Genomic DNA, 24,606 nt, shown 5'->3' on the forward strand with positions numbered 1-24,606 from the left:
GAGTATACTTTTACTCTCAGGCTATCCATTTAAAATTCAATCAGGGTAAAAAATAATACTTTGAGTAAAAGTCTTCAATGTGGAATTTCTAAAATTGCAGTTTTGCATCCCTTACAGACTCTGGTGGTATAATAGCCTGGACACAATTTCTGGCTTTTCCAATCTCTTTGGCAATTATAAAGTCAATCAACATAGTTTATCTTCCTTTGCACATTCTTTCACTGTAATTAGGCAGCTACATTTGTAGTCCTGACGTACCAGTGGCGAGTGAGGGAGCTCAGGGAGGAGAGCAGCGGCGTGCACGGCTTCAGCGTGTGGTTGGGCGTGGCTTATGCGTCCTGTGGGCACGGCGGGAGCAGCGTGCGGTGGGCGTGGCTTATGCGTCCTGTGGGCACGGCGGGACGGGAACAGCGTGCGACGTGTGCTTCAGGCCGCGTGTGGAGCCCCGAACAGGCAAATCAATCGATAGCCGACGAATCGACGATCGAAAACGTTGGCAACGTTTTCAATCGTCGATTTTAATCGACTAAATCGATTAACTGTTGCAGGTCTAGTTAAAACTTCTGTCAGGGTTTTTTGCATTTGCCATCAGTGTCTCATTAGGCAGATTTACCTTCACTTCCTGTTCTGTAAACTCGAAATGAGAGGATATCTTTCCATTGTGAAGGAAATTCTCTCTGTAAGAGGGACAGGCTCAATTGATATTGGCAGAAGAAAACCACTCATGAAATAGGCACACCAAGAAAACAGACTAAGCAAGTTTGTCCTGCACTTTCATTAAGCAAGGATGCAAACAGTTTCAAGGCAGATGGACTTTGTACAATAAGTCTATAACTTAAAACAAAACAACATGCTTGTCTGAGCCACTAACTAAGCTGAGGTTAGTTCCTGACAGGGTGCCCCCTAATGGGTTCCCCAAAACAGACAGGCAGCACTTGTACCTTTTTTAGTGTTCTGTCAGCATTCAGCCTTTTTGCCCAGCAACAGGTTCTCAGAGCAGAGAGAGCCAGCCCTAAGAATGTTAGCTAGCATATACACTGAGTGGCCAGATTATTATGACCACCCTATCAGTACTTCGTTGGGCCACCTTTTGCCTTCAATACTGCGGCGATTCTTCTTGGCATTGACTCCAAGAGATGTTGAAAGGTGATGCAAGGAATCTGACACCATGCCTGATGAATAGCACTGACCAGTTCTGTGAGATTTGATGGTTGTGGAACCAGCTGCCTGATGGCTCTTTCAACTTTGTCCCACACATGCTCAATTGGATTGAGATCTGGTGATTGTGGGGGCCACCTAAGCAAGGTAAGTTCTCCCTCATGTTCTTGAAACCACTTCTGCACAATACGAGCACCGTGGCATGGCGCATTGTCTTGTTGGAAGAAGCCATCTCCATTGGGATACGCCATCAACATGATATAATGAACTTGATCAGCAATGATACTTTGGTATGTTGTGCTATTCAGATGTTCCACACGAATTGTGTATAAAGGCCAGTGCTCAGCTCAGACTAATAACAAGGCTGGCTACCATGTAATGAAGACTTCTTTCTACTCAAAGCTCTACAAACCCTTCAAGCTTCAGGGCCCAGATAAGAACAGATCTAAACAAAGTTTGTTTTTTTCCATATCAGACACAAATCCTGGAGCCCCTCACTATGCGTAGGTGAGAAACCTGGGTAACACATACACACCGTGCACAATTCTGCCAGCCAGTACACACTAGAAACAAGTATCCCTATTGAAAGATTTCCCTCTATTTTAATTCTAGTGGCAACTGAAATCCTGGATTTACCCTCAATTTTATTCTTAGTGACACTGGTGACCAGGAAAATTAGAGAGCAAATCTCCCTAAAGGGGACGCAGATGGCAATATAAACCTGAAAGTGGTCCTAACCCCTCACCAACCTATATAAATCTAAAAAATGCTTTTAGTTATACTGTAAATCTTTTGCCAAAACAGTCAAATGTAGTCTGGAAAAACACCATGTACTCTTACCTGTGACCAAAAAGTATGACACTAAACTCAGTAGTTAAATCTTAAAAATGCAGTCAAGTACCCTATTAACAAAACTGTATCTTATTTGTGTATCACTCAGCTGTAGATCCTCAAATCATCTCTGAACTGGTGCAGACACTGTCCTTCCTTCTGGAGGAGGGCTACTTTTGTTCCTCATGGTCCCTGTGTGTGTTGTAAAGTAGTCACAGCTCCAAGATCACTCCCGTGATGAACTACAATCTCAATACAAATTAGTAAACTAAACGTGAGATTGCAGGGAACAAAAGTAGCCAACCTCCAGAAGGAAGGACAGTGTCAGCACCAATTCAGAGATGGTTTGAGGATCTTCAGCCGAGTGATACACAAATAAGATACATTTTTGTTAATAGTTAAGGTACGTGAATGCATTTGTAAGATTTACCACCTAAGTTAGGGTAAGGATATTGCTGTATGGAGAAGCAGTATATGTTTCATTTAACAGAAGCTAGCTGGTTTATTAAAGAAATCCTGTCATATGAGTAAGCCCTCATGGGCAGGGACCTCCTTACCATCTTGTCTTGATTTGTATTGTGATTGTAATGTGTTCCTTATATTGTAAAGCGCTGCTCTATATAAATCCTGTATAATAATAATATGAGAAACAGAATGACCTCAACTGAAAATTCTACATTTGAAGCTAGCCTGTTCATCCTGATTCAACACGTTATGAGTCATTGAACTGGAACATATATTCAGGAACTCCTGTCAGCTTTACTGATCTGTATAGTGTTTTGGATCCATGACTCAGAAAGTATAAAAGCCAGAAGATAAGTGAGATATCCAGGCAACAGGCATTTTTCGAAAAGTTAGCGATGGCAACCTACATATTTCAGTATGTTTTCTATATTTAACTCAAATCTGACCCCAGTTAAAAGCCTTCTTCTGAACAGCAGCTTGCAGGCCCATCATCCAGACAGGACTGGGAGCTCCTGTCTCATTTTTAATAGCAGTGCTGTTATATCTGAATGTACAGATGTACTCAGCTTAGGTAATATAAATAACAGGGTGATGATAGCTTCAATGGCACTGAGAATGTCTAAAAAAAATAAACAGCCAGTCAGATAACTTCTAGATTACGTTAAAGTCCACTTTTTTATTTTCATAACTGACAGAATTGAACATTATAATGTAATCAGCAGAGAGATTACAGCAACGTTTATTGGCAAGTGGAGCTTCTGTATTCCGGATACACTTCAGGTTCTATTACCAATGTTAAAGTCCAGACATGGTAGTCTTACAACATAGTAATATACAGAGACAACACTACAAGAAAATGATCTGGTCATTCCTGTAAATATTCAGATAATGTGAACTCTAAATATGGACAGATATTGTTTATCCAGTTGCCTGTTCACACATCATTTAATCTAATAGAAGTTGAAAGTGAAAGAAAACAAATTATTAATTGTCTGCATTGAATGAATCACTTTTGTTTTACAAAAAGTTAGTTGACAACTGTTCTACTCTTCGATTATTTATTTTGTTTGACAGGAAATTAAACAAATAGTGCTTCCCTTCAGTTAAAGTTGACTGAAATGATGCTTACACAAACATTCTCTTGAGCAATGATTAGCCTAAACAATCAGAATTCTCCAACATCTGGCTGTTTTCATCTCAATTCAGCGCTGGGAAATCCTTCCAAAGGGGTAGAAACAGTGGTGAAACTGACCTATATTTGATGGATTAAATGGCCAGAGTGATATGCGTATAGCGAGAACTGCATACAAACACTAAACGAAAAATAATTAAAGTCATGCTACAACTTGACATATATTCTCAAGAAGCAACCAGTGTAAGACAGCAGATATCCATCCTTGGCAAAGTCTCAGGATATAACCGTATTACTGCCATACAAGACATATGTGCCCAGTCTCCAAGAAAAGCATAGCACATGATGTATGTGGTAATTTGGTCCAGATTGCAGCTGGATTAACAGCATGCCTACTGCAAGCTGTATGAAACAAAACAGAGATTTCAGTAGAAGTTCAATGCTCTGTCTAAGGTGTGCCTAGTCTCCAGAACCTTCATGCTCTGAGATAAGCTCAGCCTCCCGAAGCTACATATTCTTTTTGAGGTGTTCCCAGTTTCCAGAAGTTCTTAGCTCTGGGGTGTGGTTATCCTCCAGAAACTACATGTTCTTAGGTGTGCCCAGTATCCACACACCTAGTGCTCCATTTTAGGTGTGTCCAACCTCCAGAAGCTTCATGCTCTGAAGTGTGCCCATCCTCTAGAAGCTCCATGCTTTAAATTGTGCCCAGCCACCAGAAAGCTAGCTTCTGAGATGTGTCCATCTTCCAGAAGTTTTATGTTCTATCTGACGTGTGCCCAGTCACCCGACACTCCATCTTAGATGTGTCCTACCTCCAGAAGCTCCATGAGCCATACGAGATGTGCCCACCAAGTTGTGTGCTCTATATAAGTTGTGCTTAGCTTCCAGAAGCTCCATTAACATTTGAGTTGTACTAGCCTCCAGAAGCTCCATTAATATGTGAGTTGTACTAGCCCCCAGGAGCGCTATGCTATTTCTTAGGGTTGCTCAGCATTCTTCATTGCTTCTGCACAAGGTACAGGCTACTTTTTTCTATGTTATTTCTCTTTTCTCTGGGAGCTGCTGTTGTTCCAGTGACATCTTTAGCAAACACCCCTTGGTATATTTGCTGCAGGGAACTGTCAGACAATAATCACTGACCAGAGCAAATCTCCATCTTATTTGGCTACTATGGCAGAAACCTGGTATGGTAAGCCTATGTGCCCCTCAAATCAAATGTACATGCAGACCATGCAACAGCTAGATGGCTACATGAGTGAGCTGGTTGTACTTACTGCAAAATCTTTTTTTGTAGTCCACTGAGGGACACAGGAATTCTTTGACGGTCAGGTTTTACTGCCACCTAGAAGGGGTTGGCACACTGGAAAACAGAAAAATTGTAGACCAGCCCCCCTATAACCTCTCTTTTACCCCCAGCATGCCTCAGTCTTGTGAGAAACCAATACACAGGGCCAGAGAAACACACAGAGGAGTGGGACCTATGCCCCTATTGTACTACAAGAAAAAGTAATTTTTGTAAGTACAAAAATTGTACATTCTTTATCATCTATTTAGGAACACAGGGGAAACTCCTGACTAAAGGAACAATTGGTCAGTGTCAGTGAGAACTGGAAAGCAAACCAGCAATCCACCAACAGGTGGGAGAGACACTACCAAAAACAGGAGAAAACAGCTCGCTTAGCCCAAACCTAGGAAAAAACAAAAGCCTTAAGGGAAATATGGAAAACATAAAATGTCCAAGAAAATAGGCCAGCTGGTTAAAATGAGAGAGAGAGAGAGAGAGAGAGAGAGAGAGAATGTCCCAGCCCGGGCACCGTGGACGTGTGAATGGAACCCTTAAAAAGGTGGGATAGGCAGGACTGAACGTACCTCACAACCCAGCTAGTGCATCAAAACACCCTGCCTGAAAAATGAGGAGAAATCATACCACATGCATCTAGAGCCTCGGTTCTCAACTGGTGGTCCTGACCCTAAAGTGGGTCGCAAACCCATGTTCAGTGGGTCGCCACATGCCTTCCTTTGCACTAGATGAGAGGCTCCTCAGCCTCCCCATAGTGCAGCACTCTGTTCTTGTGCCGAGTAGCCATTCAAAATTTGCTGCCTGGTGTCGAGTGTTAGCCTTAGGGGGGGTGAGCAGGGGCTATGGCAGCGAGGGAGCTCCATCCATACGTGCGTTGCTTACAACTCCCTTGTGTGACCGGAGTGACGTCACGTTTTGACTCCCAGCACTTCTACCGGGAGTGCAAGGGAGCTATAGAAGCAATGCACATATGGATGGAGCTCAGGCACACACAGCAGACCACACTGAACACCTAAAACATTTTTTCAGAATGTGTATGTATGAGAGAATGTCTGTGAGTGTGTAAGATTGTGTCTGTAGTTGTGCGTGTCTGTCAGTGTTTTAATCGCAAACTACCACACAATCACACCTACTGTTTATTCTGGTGCAGAAGGGGCGTTGAATTGCTATACATTTGAATGGCACCCCAAACACACCTCCCTCCCACAGTTTGCTTGGAACATGTGGTACCGCAATGCCGAGCGTTCCATTGTGGTGCAACTTGGGTCGAGACTTAATAACCAAGGACAAATGTGGGTCCTGAGGTTATACAGGTTGAGAACCACTGATCTAGAGTGTACCCAAGGATTGACAGACTGTGCACTTGCCAACTAGACTAACACGTAATTTAAAGAATTAGTCATAATTTTCAACATCCATGCTGCATCCTTTGCTGTGGAGCAAAGGACAGGCATCTCAGCATCTGAATGGGAGCAGGAATGGAGAAGAACAGAGCAAGCTCCCTCAGAGGTTTGGAATCTTAGACAAAACTCCAAAATCCTCTCCCTTCTTGTCACACTTGCGCAATAGAGCCCCATAAACTTCTATTAGGCCTATCTACCTTCATCTTCCAACAAGGAGACACTGGAAGACGAGCCCCATAGACTTCTGTGGGGCTCAACTGTACAGACGTGGACAACTGAGACAGGACTTCGGTGCAGGATGTAAGCAAACAAAGGTTGCCCCATATCTCAGTAAGTATGCATCTGCATTTTATAGTTTACTTAATTTCTGAGTTTAGTGTCACTTTAATTCCAATCTCAATGTCGTTTATATAAAAATTAAACAGCATCCACCCCAACACAGAACCCTGGCGCACAAGATTTGAAACTCTAGCTCATCAGAGACTAAATCATTTAGCACTACCCTGTGTACCCGTTCCTGAAGCCAGCTTTCTATACACGTACATAGATTTGTCCCCACTCCAAAAAAATAAACACACGCACATTGTCAAATGCTATTGCAAAATCCAGATAAATTACTGCACTGCCCTACTGCTTACTTCCTGGTAGAATGTTAACAGATTCGTCTGACAAGAGTGGACTTTTATAAATCCATGTTGATTGTTACTTTTAATACCACTTTCCATTAAAAAAATTCAATAAAGTCCCTTAGCATTACCCAAACACCTTGCAAACTATAGATGTTAGTTATAGATATTAGGCTGAGTGGTCTGCAGTTCCCTGGTATATGTCTTGACCCTTTTTTCAACGGTGAAACCACATTTGTGCTACACCATTCATTCAGCACCATTCCAGTCATTAAGGAGTCTTTAAAAATAAGAAAGAGTAGCTTGACTATTACCGAGCTAAACTCCCTTAGGACATGTGGATGTAAGCCATTAGGCCGTGGTGACCTATTCATATTGACCTTTTCTAGTCTGTTACAGACCCTGTTTCCTGACAATCATAAGGGTACTTCTCTTACACTGGTATTAGCATTACTATTCCTTCTAATAATTCCTTCTTTTTAGTGTATAAACTGAAGAAGAAATGTATTTAACGATTTTGGCAGCTCTGATTGCATTCTCGCATTTCTTATTATTTTCCTTGTAACCAACTGCAGTTTCTGTTTTGTAATTTTTGAAGGCTATTTATTTTGCTTTTATTTGCCTTTTAAGTCTAGAATTGAGCCGCATAGGTTTAACTTTTGTACTCAATGTGCTGCAACAGCAAATGCTATTATTTAACACCCTCTTATAACACTGCCACTTCTCTTTGTTAAGAATATTTATTCCCATTTAGTATCACATAGTAATTATTTAAGTGGACTTTTAAAATGTAGAGTTCTAGTGGTACCCACATCTCTTTTTCCTGTAACTTATGTCAAAAGAATTTACCCTGTGGTCACTATTGCCCAAGTTTTCCCTAAACTTGCATGTCTGAAATGAGCTCTGTATCATTAGAAACTAGCAGAAAGTTGTTGTTTTTCTAGTTAGGGATTTTATCATTTGACCCATATAATTATCCTGTCTTATCCTGTCCAATCAATGTCTGGATAGTTACAGTCTCCCTTAAAAACATTACCCTCTTTTCCAGCTTATGGTATCTGTGAAAGGAGATTCCTCTCCACCTTCTCTTAATGTTAGGAAGCCCACAGCATACTCCCATAAGTAATTTCCTATTAGTAGCACTCATATGCAGCTCCAGCCATAAAAACTCAGGTCCATCGCAACAGTCATTTGGTATATCTTTTCTCACAGTCACTTTTAGATTGTTCCTGATATATATGCATACCTAGGTATAGATAGGCGCTGTCCCTTCTAAAGAGAGTGTAAGCTTGGATATTTTGGATATTTGCTGTCCATCCAGATTTTTGATATTCCCACAAAGACAAAATCCTACTCCCGGCTCAAATCTGCCACTACCCTGCCTTCTGTAACCCAGCTTCCTACCTCTGGATCCTGCACCTCTATTTATCCATACTCCTCTATGCTGGCATCTGCCAGCATAGGATGGGTAAGGTTCAAGCTCTTTTTAAAATTGTTAATGCTTTGCAGTGTTGCCAGTTAATTCTTTAACCACTTGAAGACTGGGGATGTTTACAAACCACTTCCTGTCCAGGCATTCCAGTCTTAGTCCGTAGGGTTCAATATTTAGTTGGCCCACCCATTGCCGCTATAACAGCTTCAACTCTTCTGGGAAGCCTGTCCACAAGGTGTAGGAGTGTGTCTATGGGAATGATTGAACTTTCTTCCAGAAGCGCATTTGTGAGGTCAGGTACTGATGTTGGACGAGAAGGCCTGGCTCGCAGTCGCCGCTCTAATTCATCCCAAATGTGTTCTATGGAGTTGAGTTCAGGACTCTGTGCAGGCCAGTCAAATTCCTCCACCCCAAACACACTCATCCATGTCTTTACGGATCTTACTTTGTGTACTGGTGCGCAGTCATGTTGGAACTGGAAGGGGCCATCCCCAAACTGTTCCCACAAAGTTAGGAGCATGAAATTGTTTAAAATGTCTTGGTATTCTGATGCCATAGGAGTTCCCTTCACTGGAACTAAGGGGCCAAGCCCAACCCCTGAAAAACAACCCCACACCACCAAACTTTACACTTGGCACAATGCAGTCAGGCAAGTACCGTTCTCCTGGCAACCGCCAAACCCAGACACGTCCATCGGATTGCCAGTTCAGAGAAGCGTGATTCGTCACTCCAGAGAACACGTCTCCACTTCTCTAGAGTCCAGTGGCGGCGTGCTTTACACCACTGCATCCAACGCTTTGCATTGCATATGGTGATGTAAGGCTTGGATGCAGCTGCTCGGCCATGGAAACCCATTCCATGAAGCTCTCTACGCACTGTTGTTGTGTCAATCTGAAGGCCCAACGAAGTTTAGAGGTCTGTAGCTATTGACTCTGCAAACAGTTGGGGACTCCTGTGCACTGTGCGCTTCAGCATTAGCTGACCCCACTCTGTCATTTTACGTGGCCTACCACTTTGTGGTTGAGTTGTTGCTGTTCCCAGTTGCTTCCAACTCAGCCCTGATTTGCACAGCAACCCTTTAAGTGTACAATTAATTTATGTTATCTCTGCACTGGGGCTGCTACAATAAATGGTATTGTATTAGATTAGACACTACCTATGCACTTATCACAGTAAATCAGTTGTCATGGTTCCCCTAGCAGGAATCACTGTGCCAAGCAGTAATCAGTAGTCACAGTGCCCCCAGTAATCATGGTGCTCAGTAATCACAATGCCCAGCTGTCCTAACTGCAGTTCCCCACACCAGCTCTCCCGGCACTCACTGAGGTCCCAAGACATCTGATGGGGTCCCCCCTACTCAGCCTATCTTTACCAGATCCATGGTGTTTACACATAGCTCCCTCTGTGAATCCCGTGTGGCAAGATACATGCCTCAATTGTTTTACACTCCAGACTCTACACTCTTGGTGCTCTTTTGATTCCATCCTCAACAGCAAAGCACAGCACAGCCTTCCATCAAAACTACTCAGAGATTGCAACATAAGCTTTAAGATGGCAACATCAGGCAAAGATGGCCACATGTTGATCCATCGGTCTTAACTCTCACTGAAGGAAAGCAGTGTTGGCGGAAAGTTTAAAATGGCACCCAATGTTGCTTTAGTGAGGTAGCTACCGATACCTCAGACCGACCGGCCTTACTCACAATATGAGTCTTCAGAGAAAGGACCACAACTGTGGCTGTGCAGCAGCTCCCGACTGGGAATGTGCTTTGCTGCTAACTGGAAAGCACAAAATGCAGAAACCAATGCCCAAAGTTAACATTCCAAGCCAGACCCGCATTCATCCAGAATTGGTAATGAGGAGTTGCTGATTCGGCAGTTGCTATTCAGAGACCAGCTCAAGCGAAAGTACAGCAGCTCAAGCAACATCCTGATTGAAGTCACAGAGAAAAAAAAAAAACACCCTCAGTGTAGCAAAAAAATCTTGACTGAAGTCACAAATGTTAGAAAGCTAGCAAATCGGTAAGTTAGACTTTTTTCAGCTTACTATTGGCTTACAATTTTTCTTTTTGCCTGTGCCCCAACCTCCTGTATGTGGCAGTATAACATGACTCTTAGAGAGTTCTTGTGTCCTTCATTGGGCGATTAAGAAACAGGACCACCAGAATACCACATGCCTACGATTACTCAGTATATCTGATCTGAAGTGTTTTGAAATAACTAAATATAATACAGAGATCTGAATACACAATGCAGTAATCTGATCTGGTGTCTGAAAGGACTCCGGATCTCTTTACTGTATACAGATCCTAGATCTGTAGATCTCTACCTTTCCCAGGTCAGACTACTGCAATTTGTACCTAAAAGGTCAGTTATGAGTTCTTATTCTTAGGAGTAAGCATAGATCACACACTTCCCATAAGATACAGTGCTGTCATTAAATGTCTCCATGTACAAACACATTACAAAGATATGTACAGCAACATGAACAAAAAGTAATACAGTGGGTTTAGGCCAGGCACACATTGGATGCTATTTTTAGGTTAACAAATATTTAAAAGCATCTAAATAAAAAAAAAATTTCAACCATATAAGTGTAAACTTCCAACTAATAACAAACCCTTTCTAAATAAGCTACTTGGGTTTTAATAACACACCACTGTACAGACCACATGGAAAGAGTGAAAAACTGTAACTGCAAGCTTCAGCAAGGGTGTTTTTAGGGTACACATTTGTACAGCTGTTTCACCATTACCATTGGGAAGAAAATGTTTAAAGTGCAGCACCATTAGAGAACAAACATTTCAGTACTGTCCATAAATCACACATTAACTAGATGTGTTTCACAGTGCCGCGTGGTATGACCAAATAACTACCTAACTACCTTTTATGCTAAAATCCTACAGGACAGGGTTCACAATGACACCAAAGTGTCTACAAAACTTCAAGAATTAAAAGTGTACCTACCTGCTTTAGTGCCTTTTTGGTATGCTGCTGGAAGGAAGACACTAGCTTGCTCTGCACTCGGTTGGAAGATGCTTCTTCAGTGACTTGCTTCAGGCACACTGCACATAAAAAAAGCAAGTGAGTAATTTTTTAAAAAGACATTACATCTGAAAAACAAAACAATTTAAAAGAACATAAAAAGTATGCATACAAGAAAGAAAATATTTAACAATCTATAGACCAGGGGTCTCAAACTCAAATGACTTGGGGGCCACCGGGCATGTTTTCTTCTTCAATGGGGACAGCATAAGGAGAGACAGCCAGGGGAGAGAGAGCGAGGAGAGGCAGCCAGGGGAGAGAGCGCGAGGAGAGGCAGCCAGGGGAGAGAGCGCGAGGAGAGGCAGCCAGGGGAGAGAGAGCCAGAGGAGAGAGAGCCAGGGGAGAGAGAGCCAGGGGAGAGAGAGCCAGGGGAGAGAGAGCCAGGGGAGAGAGAGCCAGGGGAGGCAGCCAGGGGAGAGAGAGCGAGGAGAGGCAGCCAGGGGAGAAAAAGCGAGGAAAGGCAGCCAGGGGAGAGAGAGTAAGGAGAGGCAGCAGAAAAAAAACACCCAGGAGAATGAGTGAGGAGAGAGATCCAGGAGAGAGAGCGAGGCGAGACAGCCATGAGAGAATGCGAGGAGAGACACCCGGGAGAGAGAGCGAGGAGGGACTACCAGAAAAAAGAGCGAGGAGAGACAGCCAGGAGAGAGAGTGAAGAGAGAGACAGCCAGGAGAGAGAGTGAAGAGAGAGTGAGCCAGGAGAGAGTGAAGAGAGAGAGAGAGGAGAGTGAAGAGAGCCAAGAGAAAGAGACAGCCAGGAGAAAGAGAGAGAGAGAGAGCCAGGAGAAAGAGAGAGAGAGAGAGCCAGGAGAAAGAAAGAGTGAGCCAGGAGAAAGAGAGCCAGGAGAAGGAGAGCCAGGAGAAGGAGAGCCAGGAGAAGGAGAGCCAGGAGAAGGAGAGAGAGAGAGCCAGGAGAGACAGCCAGGGGAGAGAGACAGACAGCCAGGAGAGAGAGACAGACAGCCAGGAGAGACAGACAGACAGCCAGGAGAGAGAGACAGACAGACAGCCAGGAGAGAGAGACAGACAGACAGCCAGGAGAGAGAGACAGACAGCCAGGAGAGAAAGAGAGACAGCCAGGAGAGAAAGAGAGACAGCCAGGAGAGAAAGAGAGACAGCCAGCAGAAAGAGAGAGACAGCCAGGAGAGACCCAGGGGCTGATACTTTGAGACCCCTGTTACAGAGCTTTATTTATTTTTTCTTAAATGTTATGAGATGTGTTAGCATGATATTCACTATCATTACGGCAGAGCTCCAAGGAGGCAGCTAAATGCACAGCTGAAATGCATACATGTGAACTATTTTAGCTGCCTCGGCATTAGTAAATCTGTTTAGCCAGTCTTGAGATCCTGTCAGACAACACATCTAGGTTCTACCCTCCTTGTGTCAGACTACAGTGTTTTAAATGTTACTGCCTGATCCAGCACCAACCACCCTCAGCCTGTTACTAGACAGTTAAAGAGATATTCAGGGAAAAGTGTCAATGTGTTTCTAAAGTCCCCCTCCACCCCAGGTATACCCACATTACCAACATTTCAGCAACACTGCTGCCTCTGACACTGGAATTCGATCTGTCAGGTGCTAGGGAGAGAGGCAATGTCACCCCCCTCATCATAACACAATGCTTGACCCTAGTTGGACCTGGACTCAGGGCCACATGCTTCCCCATACATGGAAGCACTAGGTTTCTACCCAAAAGCAGTGGAGGCAGGAATGGGGCAGGATTGCTGCAAATGCAAGTAAAACTGGGGCAGGGAGGGGGATCCTGAATAGGTAAAGTGACAGTATCTCTTTAAGGAACAACACATCGATAAGGTCATCACTTCGGTAACACCTGTCAGAGAGCTTATAGTTATAGAAGGGCAGCACTGTGCAATTCAATATAACCTGATTGTTCCCATATTGCTGGCTCTGTCTCTCTCATTTTCCCAGTCTAAAGGTGCCCATACACTGTGAGATTATCGCACGATAAACGCGGGAAATCCTGCGATCGTCCGATAATCGCTAAGTGTATGGCAGGCGTGCAACCGTTTTTACTGTACGGTCGCATGTCTTTTGTCTAAGGAGCATGTTCGAAAACCAGCCGAAAATCGTACGATTTTCGGCTGGTTTGTGGCATGATCGGGAGACAAATGCCGTTCAGCATTGCGGTCATCGGTAGTACGTCCCTCAGGGGGGCGGGCTTGCGATGATCGCAAGTACGTTCTGCCTGTCCAAGATGGGCAGATCGTACTTTTTTAAATTACTTTACAACCATCATGCTTAGCAAGGTGTTAACGGAGGGTGAGGAAGTCATATTAACGCACTTGCATAAATTACATAATTTAAGTAAATGTTTTATTAACTTCCTTGATTCATAAAAAAAATATTCCAGGTATTTCTGGAAGCTTGAAAAATGTAGGTTCAAGACATCAAAAGCATTGTAAAAAAAAGTGAGTGAGTACCACAGGAAATTATACATTCAGCTGCAAAACATTTTGGCATTAGATAGTTATAAAAAAAATACAATTTTTATAGGAACTCATGGCCAGTGGGAACCAAAATTTGTATTTAATCCGGATGAAGGAGTTTATCATATTCTCCCCAACCCTGAAGGCACAACAAATCCTTAGAATCATTCACACCTGAATTTGTAGCATGGGGATAATCTCAGGAATCTTAATGGTCTGTTTATATGTATTATTATTTATATTCTTAGGACACTGCTGTCACATATAACTAACATTACCTTCAGCAAACCCGACCAACTCATACGTCACATGATTTTCAATGATTTTGTCTGTCTACCTGAGCCACGCAATCATGAACATCCCGCTGCAACTGTTGCAAACATCTGAGATATTTTTATAATTATACTTGCAAGAGATTTTTTTTCATTTAAGAAAACACACTTGTAAGGGTCATGTCAGAAAGGTAATTTATTTGCAGCAATTTTTCTTCACTAAGGCAATTATGGTCATTTTCTATGGAATCACCATCAGTAACTTTACAGCGATTTGTAGCTCAGCTATTGAGTTTCAGCAGTGTTTCATGTCAGCGGCAAGCTCGCCAATGACAATCACGCTGCATTTACCTTTTAAAGACAGCGATTTATAGCAGAGGACAAGGTAAAGCTGGCCATACACCTATAATTCTTTTTTCTATCAGCCTATGGTCAGATGGAAAAAGTGCAACAGATTCCTCCATCCACACAGTTTAGCGTAGATGGAGGAATCTCCATCCACACTTTTTCCATTTGAGCATCGAAAATCTGCAGATAATCTGTAGGTGTATGGCCAGCTTAAGGGTTTGTTTTCTAAAGACGTCTGCAGTAAAGAGGGGGGTGGGCTTAGGAAATACATTTTAATCCTAAAGACATTTTTGTCATTACTGGTTCTTAAAAACATAGGAATACTGTCCGTTAAAGAACTATAATTTACGTAGAACTCTAGCCAAATCTATTTAGGAGAGAGTGTGAAAAGGTTAGAATCTCTGGCAGGCTTTTTGCCACTATGTATCCACTGGGGAGCTTGCAACCCAACTACTGTCCTGGTGAGGGAAAATTCCCCAATGGGAACCCAACCAGGGCTAAATATTTAACACGAGTTCTAAGCTTTCTGTAATGTTCTACAAAAATGGTTAATGTCTGTGTCCACGGTTGAAGATATTTCTTCTCACTTCCTGTTTTAGTGATCACCGTCAGAAAATGAAGAGAAATGAAGACACAGATATAACACCCTGACAGAGGTTCTAAGCCTTCTTCACTTTGCAATAACCAAAACAAAGGAAGACATTTTAGCTGTATTATCAAATTAAATAAAAATAAACGCACATATAAATATAAACATATATTGTTTCCCACCTTTAATGTGACCTATAATCTGTACAATTACATTGAAAAACAAAGTGAACTTGTTTAGTGGAGAAAAAAAATTATGTGGCTGCATATGTGTACTCACCCTCTTATAATTAAGGATGCGGCTGGGTTCAGAATTAACCAATTACATTCAAATGGATGTTAAGTAGTAGTCAGTACACCAAGAACTGAACGTTCCTCCAAAATTGATGAAAAAAGAAAACTGCTCCGGGAGGCTGCCAAGAGGCCTACAGCAACATTAAAGGAGCTGCAAGAATTTACTGGATGACAGACATGTGACAACAATCTCCTGTATTCTTCAGGAGTAAGCTGGCAAGGTAGAATCTTTTCCTTACTAAGAAAAACATTCAAGCCTGGCTACATTTTGCAAAAACCTACATAGTCTTACAAAAGCATGTTAGAAAATTTGATATGGTCTGATGAGACCAAAATTGAACTTTTTGGCCATAATCCCAAAAAGTAGGTTTTGGGCAAAAAGAACACTGTGCGTCACCAAAATAAACCATACCTACAGTGAAGCATGGTGGTGGCAGCATTATGCTTTGGGGCTGCTTTTCTTCAGCAGGAACAGGGGATTTAGTCAAGGTGGATGGACTTATGAACAGTTCCAAATATCAGATAATTTTGGCACAAAACCTTCAGGCCTCTGCTGAAAAATCAAAAGATGAGAAGGAATTTCAACTTTCAGCACAACAGCGACCCAAAGCATACCTCCAAACCAACAAAAGAATGGCATCACAAGAAGAAGATCCAATTTTGGGATGGCCCAGCCAAAGCCCAGACCTGAATCCAATTGCAAATCTATAGGGTGACCTGAAGAGGGCCGTGCACAGGAGATGTCCTCACAATCTGATACATTTGGTGTGCTTTTGCAAGGACGAGTGGGCAAGAATTCCCAAGGCAAGATGTGCCATGCTGATAGACTCCTACCCCAAAAGACTGAATGCTGTCATAAATCAAAAAAGGTGCTTCAACAAAGTATTAGTTTAAGGGTGTGCATATTTATGCAGCCATGATTACCATGTACATTTTTTTTTCCCCCTTTAAAGATTTCAGTTTGTTTTTAATTAAATTGCACAGATTATAGGTCACATTAAAAATGGACACATTTTGAAGTGATTTATCTTTGTCTGATTTTCTTTACACTCAAAAAATTTAGACTTTTTATATCTACTGTATAAAGTGCATTATAATGCAGGTAAAAGCTTTGTTTTTTTTGTTATTTGTGTATTTAACCCTATGCCCTTATTTGGTTCACTATGTTTTTAAGTCAGTGGAAGTGTCCTTTTCTCACTTTTCCAGTTCAATGTTGCTTTTCCTCACTGACTATAGTGTAAACCAGGGGTAGCCAAATGCCAGCCCTCCAGCTGTGGTGAAACTACAAATTTCATTAGCCATTACAAGACTCTGACAGCCACAGCCAATACTCCCAGAGGCAGATGCATGATGAGATTTGCAGCTTCACCACAGGTGGAGGGTCGAAGTATGGCTCCCTATGATGTAGATCCTTTGCTAATTGGTAGGGTAATAACAGTGCTTACATGTCACCTTCCTGGGCTGTGTAAGTGGCAGCCCAAACAACACTTCGCACAAGCATTTGTGTATGTGGACAAAGAACAAGGCAGTGACAGTGGTAGAAAATGTTAGAAGGGTTAGCAACTTAGAGGACACTTGCTATCCAGTCCCAAATAGAGTGACAGATTTAGAATGCAAAATTGCTGCAGCAGAGGCCTAAACTAAGCACAAGGAGAATTACCTATGACGCTACACATGAGAGCCATAGGCCAGACAGAAAAATATGAAGGCTCTAACCCTGTGATTTTCATTGAAAAACTGGCAAGTTCAACATTCGACCACAGTTACTTTTTGGCTAGTTTTTTGGTAGAATGAGCTCACAGGGAGAGACCCAACCTCCACCACCGAGATCTGCTCCAAGGTCTCAACTACAACGACAGAGACAATATCCTAAAAAAATGCTAGACAGCAGGCACTGTCGCAGTTCAGTGGAGCAATATTGCGTATAACCTGATTTCTCGGCAGAGACCAAGACAGCCAGTGGCAAGTTTAATAAAGTCAGAGAAGCACTTTGACAGAGAAATTAGAAAAAGAGAAAGATTAGAGAGACCCTGACCATTTATTTCAGCAACAATTATTCCCTATATGAGCATTTGACATAATTTAACTATGTTATTGACCTGTAAAAGCCTTCCTTGTGTAGACATCCAAAAGCCCTGAGACTACTGCTGGGTACCACCATCTTGGATGTAATGTCAGCAGCCTTAGCAGACTTTAAGCTGTCATTCGTGATACTCTTCACTCCTTCCCCTGCTGCTACATATATAGGAAGGGGAGGGATGGAGGAACTTGGTCAGTATACACAGTAATAAGGATCTCCTAGAATATAAGAGGGCTATGACATGCAAGAGGGAGGGGTCTGTGCTACGTAATATACACGTACTGCAGTGTCAGTTTCCTAACAAATTCAGAGGCATATTGTGAGTCAATAAAAATTGTTTATTAACAGAAAAAAAGCTGCAAAGTAAGCATTTAGAATACTTTATTCTAAATTTATACTTAAATTTATACTTTGATTTTACCTGCAGTTTTCTTAAATTGGTGACAGGGTCTCTTTAAGTATTCTCTTCAACTGATCCTATCTTAGCTGTTTACCAAAAGACACCTATCGCACTTCCTGGTTTTCAGATAGCTGCTAGAGAATCTACAAATGGAACCTTTCAGATAAGGGTTACATTATTGACTTACTTTGCCAATATGTGCTTTCTGAAAATATAAGATAGTATCCTTTTAAATATTTACTACTTTTATAGAGTACATAGACAATTGATGATCTAACAAACAACACATACCTTCATTTTCCTCTCCATTGCTGCTTGCCTCTGCCATTTCTGTCCCATCCAACTCAGATTCACAGCCTATCTCCAGTGTCCCATCAGCTGGACAACTAGACTCTTCTTTCTGATAAAAACAGCAATGATACTAATCAAACAGAAAATGCAGAATTGAACAAATTCTATGGTGATCCCCTTTAAAAAATATTTAAGTCCACCCACTACTCTACTAATCTTACACAAAAATCCCTAAGCAGAATTTTGAGCAGTGCACAGTTATTTGAACCCCAATTAAACTTTTAGTTTAAATCAGCTACATACTGTATATTCCTTGAGCATCAAAACAAAAAGGTATTTAAAGTCTTACAGTTGGTTTACCTTCGAAAGCAGCCACAGTCTGGGTAGAAAAGCCTGCCTACGCCAGCATGCTGCAGGGTAGGATCCTTGCTCTCTGCGTGGAAGCAGTAGTCTCTTTGCAGAGGTCCAACTCTCCTCTTGCTGAGTCACATGCAACAGATTTCCAATTATCAAAGCGTATGCAACCAGGTTACTGGAGAACTCTAGTTCTGACTCAGCAAGGAGTGGGTAGGACGTCTGCATAGAGACCAATTCTTCCACACAGAAAGCAAGGGTCCTCCTCTGCACCATACTGTCAGGAGACAGGTTTTCTTCCCAGGCTGTTGCTAGTTTCAGAAGAAAAGCACTTGGTATAGAGTGACGCGTGATTGCTGCATTGTCCCACACCAGCTTTAGGCATTGGGGGAGAGGTTGTTTTACTCTCCCTCCACTTCTCCTTTAATTACATATCTAATAACTGCACTGTCATATCTTCAAATTGTTAAAGCTATTGAGGTCATTGATGTAAAAAGTTAATAACCTGTTTTATATAGTGACTAGTTGAATTGCCTTATTGGCAATTACTTTAACCAAACACACCAAGCCAATCAATCCTGAGTAAACCAGCACTACATCATGCTTTACAGCTAGGGTACAGTATTTGTATGAAGTGTTTTTTTCCTGTAAACACATTTTCCTTTTATACACTTACAGAAAACTGTTTCGGTAGTGCTGTGAAAACTCCATATGATCTTACACAAACTTAAGACAAGCAGAATTTTTTTTAAGAGCAGTGGTTTCCTCCAAGAAATATTTTCATGAACTCCAACAGGTTTTGCTGATAGCAGACTCACAAACACATTTTATCAAGGGAAAGAGATGCCTGCAGATACTATTCAGCTATCTGAAAACTTTGCACTCTTTGTAAATGATCTCACTGTGGACTGATAAAGGCTCAAGTCTTTAAAAAATCCTTTTATAACCCTTTCTATTCTTATTTGCTTTATAGAACACTTTCACTGAGACCTTCTGCTGAAGTCCCTTCTAATCATGCCACAGTGTGCATTAACCCTTTCGCTGCCAAGCCCTCCGGAACATTTTTCAAATCAGCTGGCCAAGCTATTTTTGAATTTTCTGCAATTTTTTCCTATTGGTTTGATTTTCAACTGCTGCGTTGCTAGCGTTTGTAAAAGACCCCCCAAACCATATATTTTCTGAAAGCGCAGGCCCGGTAGAATAAAAAGACAGAAAAGATCAGGTAAGCAAAATTATGTTTTTTTATATGCCAGAACAGGCCAAATTTACACCTAAATTGAATGAAACACCTGACACACTGCTTGCAGTACGCAAATTAACCTATTTGTATGATGTTATTTTCCAAAAGATTCACATTTTCCTTTTTCCATCCATGACCTTCATTATTTAAAGTATTTTTCTAGAAAAGAAATGGCAATACTTGTGGAGACCAGATCACAATTTAGAAAGCATTTATACTAGGGATGGACCGAAATGCAATTTGTACACCAAAACTGAAAATTAAAGTTTGTCACAAAAAAACAAACATTTTATTCCCAACCTTTTACATTTTTAAAATGATTCTATTGTATATATATATATATATTTTTTTTTTTTTTTTTTGAGTCTCAACTGGCCCTTGATTTTTCCCTTTTAAAATAAAAGAAAGAGATTGAGGACACAGAGTCCTAAATCTCTTTTTCTGCAGCCCCTGTTTTGAATGAACAGGAAGCCTCTATACTGAGTGTGAGTTAATAGGTCCACAAAAATGAATGTACAGGAAGTGATGTAGAGCACTTCCTGTTCATTTTCAACTGGGGGCACAGCATACTATGTTCTCAGTTATTTACAAACACTCAGTGATCCATCCTGATTCGCTGTCACAGGAGGCTGAGTGGGGAGGTGTAGAAAAGCAGCTCGGCCTCTTGCGACAGATGACTCCTCCCCGAACTGCCCTGCTCGGCCTCCTGAAAGCTTCTCTTCTCCCCGCTGGACGCTGGTCTGTGCCCCCTCAGATTCCCGCTGCCTCTTCCGACACAGGAGGGGGACACAGTCCACGGGGAGGAGAAAAGCCTAGAGATGCACTACATTTTTGGCTGTTATGGTACTTTCTGCATTTTGCCCAAAGTACCATTTTCGGCCAAAATATTTCGGTGGCCTAAACTTCAGTGCATCCCTAATTTATACAGGCTTCAGTATGTTTTTTGAGGTTTACACACATTTTCTAAAAGCTATGCAATAGGGCAAAGGTAAACAAATCTGAACTGCCCTATGTTCTTCAATGCCACACACATTTTTAGCTTTACGTACTATAAAAATTATGATGACGTGTGAAAGATTTGTTCAAATAGTGCTAGATTGCATAAAACACCTGGCTTTCAAGTTATAACGTAGGAAGGCAAAATGTAAAAATTACAATAGTCTACAGCAAATACATATGTGTCACCAACATGACCACAGTCCACTAAAATGCATTCGTTTGCTATGAATTACTATATCAGTGGGGGTTTTTTCCCCCCTAAATAAATAAATGCTATTTAATAAATTAACCTGTTTGTACAGTTAATTGTGAGCCAGATCTTTTATTTGGGCAAATCTTATATGTGGCAATTCAAATGTGGCTCAATAAAATCCCTTATATAAAACAGTAATATGGTTACATTTAACAGATCCAGCTTTTTGGTTCCTATGCCCAGTATATAGCTACTACAGTTTAACAGCACCACCCCATTCCTAAGCGGTTTAATCGCTACATTAAGTAACTGAGAAGCAGCAGAACATAGAACTTGGTCAGTGTCCAAGAAATGTACTTACTTTAAGAGCATAGAGTCCTGACTTCCCAGGGATTTTGAAGAAGGTCCCATCTCCGACACGAGTGTTAGTATGAAGCATTGCATTTAGACAAGCCAACGGAGAAGTACCACTGCAATCCAAGATAACAATAACAAAACAGAGAGAAGAAAAAGCATGCATGAAAATGAGTGTAAAACACGTGAGCTCATCTACATCCTACAATGCCTTCTCTCCCCCTGGCTTTCTTTCCTCTTCCTTTTTCTGTTCATGCTTCTCTTTAGAGAAATTCTTCTGAGCCTGAAAGCATCTACATTACAATAAAGGGTTCAACAATCCTAATCAAATGCATCTGCTCCATAGGCTTCAGGGGAAAAATCTGTGTATTATAATTATATTTCTTCCATACAAACAAAAAAAAAAATCCGGCAGAAGCATGCACTTTGAAGAAAGCAGTTCCCAAATATTTAAGTCAAATCGTTCAGTAAATAACACAGTAAAGCTGTGGTTTTTCAACATGCTGCAGACAATGCGACTGATGCACATGAATGATCAGAAGGGGAAAAAAAATCAAGTTCATTGGCAGCTGTATCCAGTGGGATAAAAGGCAACAAAAGCAGAGTGAGAAAAGGCCCCGGAAGAACAGTTTTAAGTTACAAGTGGTAATGCTTCTCACTTAGGAATCTGCCTCAAGAGTCAAAATTAAGTTGCTTTTGTATGCTCGAGTTTTGTGAGGTCTTAAGGGAAAGGTATGCATCAAAAAGCATCAGGGAAAACAGAAAACTGCTTCACGAATGCAAAAAAAATGCGAGTGAAATCAAATTTTATTGGCCATACAGTTCCCTTTCAGATAAAAAAAATAAAATTAAATAAAAAATAAAAAAGGTTGGAGCTGGAATGGAGAACTAGCATTGAACAGAAGAATACTTTTCTGAGCAAACTCAGACTTACTGTGCACACTGCAAAAAGCAAGTCTTTGCAAGAATTGATGCTTTGCAAGCCGTCCTACTCTGCAACATCTATGACTCTCCAGTACTTTTGACTACACAGTCTAAAGTGAATATACTGCATATGTGCAATACACAAAACTGAAACATTATAAGAAAAAACTAAGATCAACTACAGCTGCTAAATTAACATAGGAGACATAATTGTGAACTGATTAAATGTATATACTTAGAAGACACTTTCCACAATAATAGTCACACATTTACTATAGAATGAAACCAAAGTGAAAAAGAAACAAAACAAAACATAAAAATGGAATTGTGCCAGGTCACCTAAAACACTCAAGTCAAGGAAGCCATTCCTGTGTAAATTGTGAAAAAAACCCCCAGAATTGAACACATTGAGAGAACAGAACTATTCAAAAGAAGAAAAGGTTTTCAATACTGAACAAAGCGTCAGTTAACTTTAGAATTATTTGGTAAATGTTTTTATAATTTTTGGCAATTATGCACATATGGCACTTGTTTTACTTTACAGTAATTTATTTTTTTCACAAAGACTGTTTTCTGTAGAAGTGCAAGGTCATCAAACTACTTGTGGCTTTTTTATTTTAGGATTATCCTACAAACAGGATTAACTTTAGTGATTTTTGTTTAAACAGACACAATTAAGCTTTTCCACTTTCAAATCAGTCTTTTTGTTTTCATGATCTTGGTCTCTGGGGAGAATGTAAAGCTATAAGCCACGTTGTTTTTCTTCTGCTGAATCAAATTTGTAGAGTAGATTAAGTTATCAGAAATTTGCTGGATTTACTGTGGAATACATATGCAGCGGGTGTCCATAAATCTTGTGCTACACAACTGCAAGCTTAATTATTAAAATGTAAAACAATCTTCTAACAGTAAGAACCAATAAACACAAAACAGCAAACATCTTCAAGTAATATAACCTAGACAAACTAAAAACTAATTGGCTATACATAGCCAGTGCTCTTCAAAATCATATTCTCTGACCTAGAAAAATAAAGCCAAACTTGCTAACAGTGTGAATTCCAGCCACATTTTCAAAGCTGAACTCCAGTCAGCAGAATTACTTACGGTATAACTTCCTCCACTTAGGCCAATCCCCAGAAGCCATTCCTCTTCCCCCACCTTGTTCCTCCCCACCTCACGCTCGTCTGTGCCAGACCCGCCCACTCGCATCCACACGCTGCACCTCCTCCCCGCTTCATGATCACAGCCCGCCCACATCCACGATCGGCACGGGGACGCAGGGAGAGGATGAAGAAGTAAGGAGGAGCAGGCTTGGGGGGGGATGACAGCCGCCGACAGACAGGCCCGATCTCAGAAGCAAGTTGCTGGAAGACTGCCCAGGTAAGCCTGCACTTTCCCCCCTACATGGTGCTCTATAATGTATTGCTGGGATAGTGGGATTTGTGGTCCTCTATAGCTGAAGGTACATTGCGCTGTATATTATACCATCAACTATAGAGGAATACAAATCCCAATATAGCTGGTGGTATTCTGCATTGCACTGTACAGATGACTACAAATCCCAGCAAAAATACATTGTACAGCGCAATGCAGAATACCACCAGCTATAGAGGACTACAAATCCAAGCAATAATACATTATATACAGCGCAATGCAGAATACCGCCAGCTATAATGTACTATTGCTGGAATTTGTTGTATTCCTCTTTAGCTGGTGGTATTCTGCATTGCGCTGTATAATGTACTATTGCTGGGATTTGTAGTGCTCTATAGCCAGTGCCATTCTGCATTCATTGCTGTATAATTTTACACTTTCCATTTCACTATATTGCACACATTTTTTTTAAATGTTCTTTTTACTTCCACCGCTCCAAGCTTGCTCCTGTGATGGACTACAATCTCAATACAAACTAGTAGTCCATCACTAGAGCCATTTTTTAAATCCCGATTAATCGAACGTAATAATCGGCTAACTAATCAATTTTGAAAATAATCGTTAGCTATTCTCCTAAGCAAAAGCAGTATTTAACACTTGCAGTGTGTGTGTATGCGGTGCAGTAAATAGAACATTTTTTAAACCTGACTGGAGTTCAGCTTTAACCCCTTCACGACCAACGACGTACAGTGTACGTCGCTGGCATCGGTGCTGTTTAAACCGACTGTTTAAACTTGTAAAGCCGACGGTCGGTAGAAGCGATTCTGGTGGCTCAGCTGATTCCAGATCGCTTCTACGGGCCGGTGCCCCCCCCCATGCCGTGCTTCCCGGGCTCCGTTGCCCCTCCTACGGGCCCAGGACCGGCTTGTTTGGTGTCGGCGGGAAGCTGGGGAGGAGATCGACGAACCTCCGTTTGCAGATTGCATCACTTCCGGTCCCATAGCTGTCAGTGCTGGGTTCCTGAAGCCCCCCTATGTGATAGCAATTAAAGTTAATA

At 41.5% G+C, this 24,606-nt stretch overlaps 1 protein-coding gene across 1 annotated transcript in view; it reads right to left on the reverse strand.

Annotated features, from left to right (window-relative positions):
- ASXL3 (additional sex combs like 3, transcriptional regulator) overlaps window positions 1-24,606 on the reverse strand; it is a 109,736-nt gene that overhangs the window by 39,551 nt on the left and 45,579 nt on the right. The window contains exons 4-6 of the mRNA XM_018555322.1: window positions 21,259-21,367; window positions 18,112-18,220; window positions 11,314-11,411 (exon numbers count right to left, since the gene is read on the reverse strand). Coding sequence (XP_018410824.1) covers window positions 11,314-11,411; window positions 18,112-18,220; window positions 21,259-21,367 — 316 coding nt within the window. The remainder of the gene's footprint in view (window positions 1-11,313; window positions 11,412-18,111; window positions 18,221-21,258; window positions 21,368-24,606) is intronic.

This window comes from Nanorana parkeri, unplaced genomic scaffold (genome assembly GCF_000935625.1).
Source record: "Nanorana parkeri isolate BGI_ZX_2015 unplaced genomic scaffold, ASM93562v1 scaffold191, whole genome shotgun sequence".
In the NCBI taxonomy this organism is placed as follows: Eukaryota; Metazoa; Chordata; class Amphibia; order Anura; family Dicroglossidae; genus Nanorana; species Nanorana parkeri.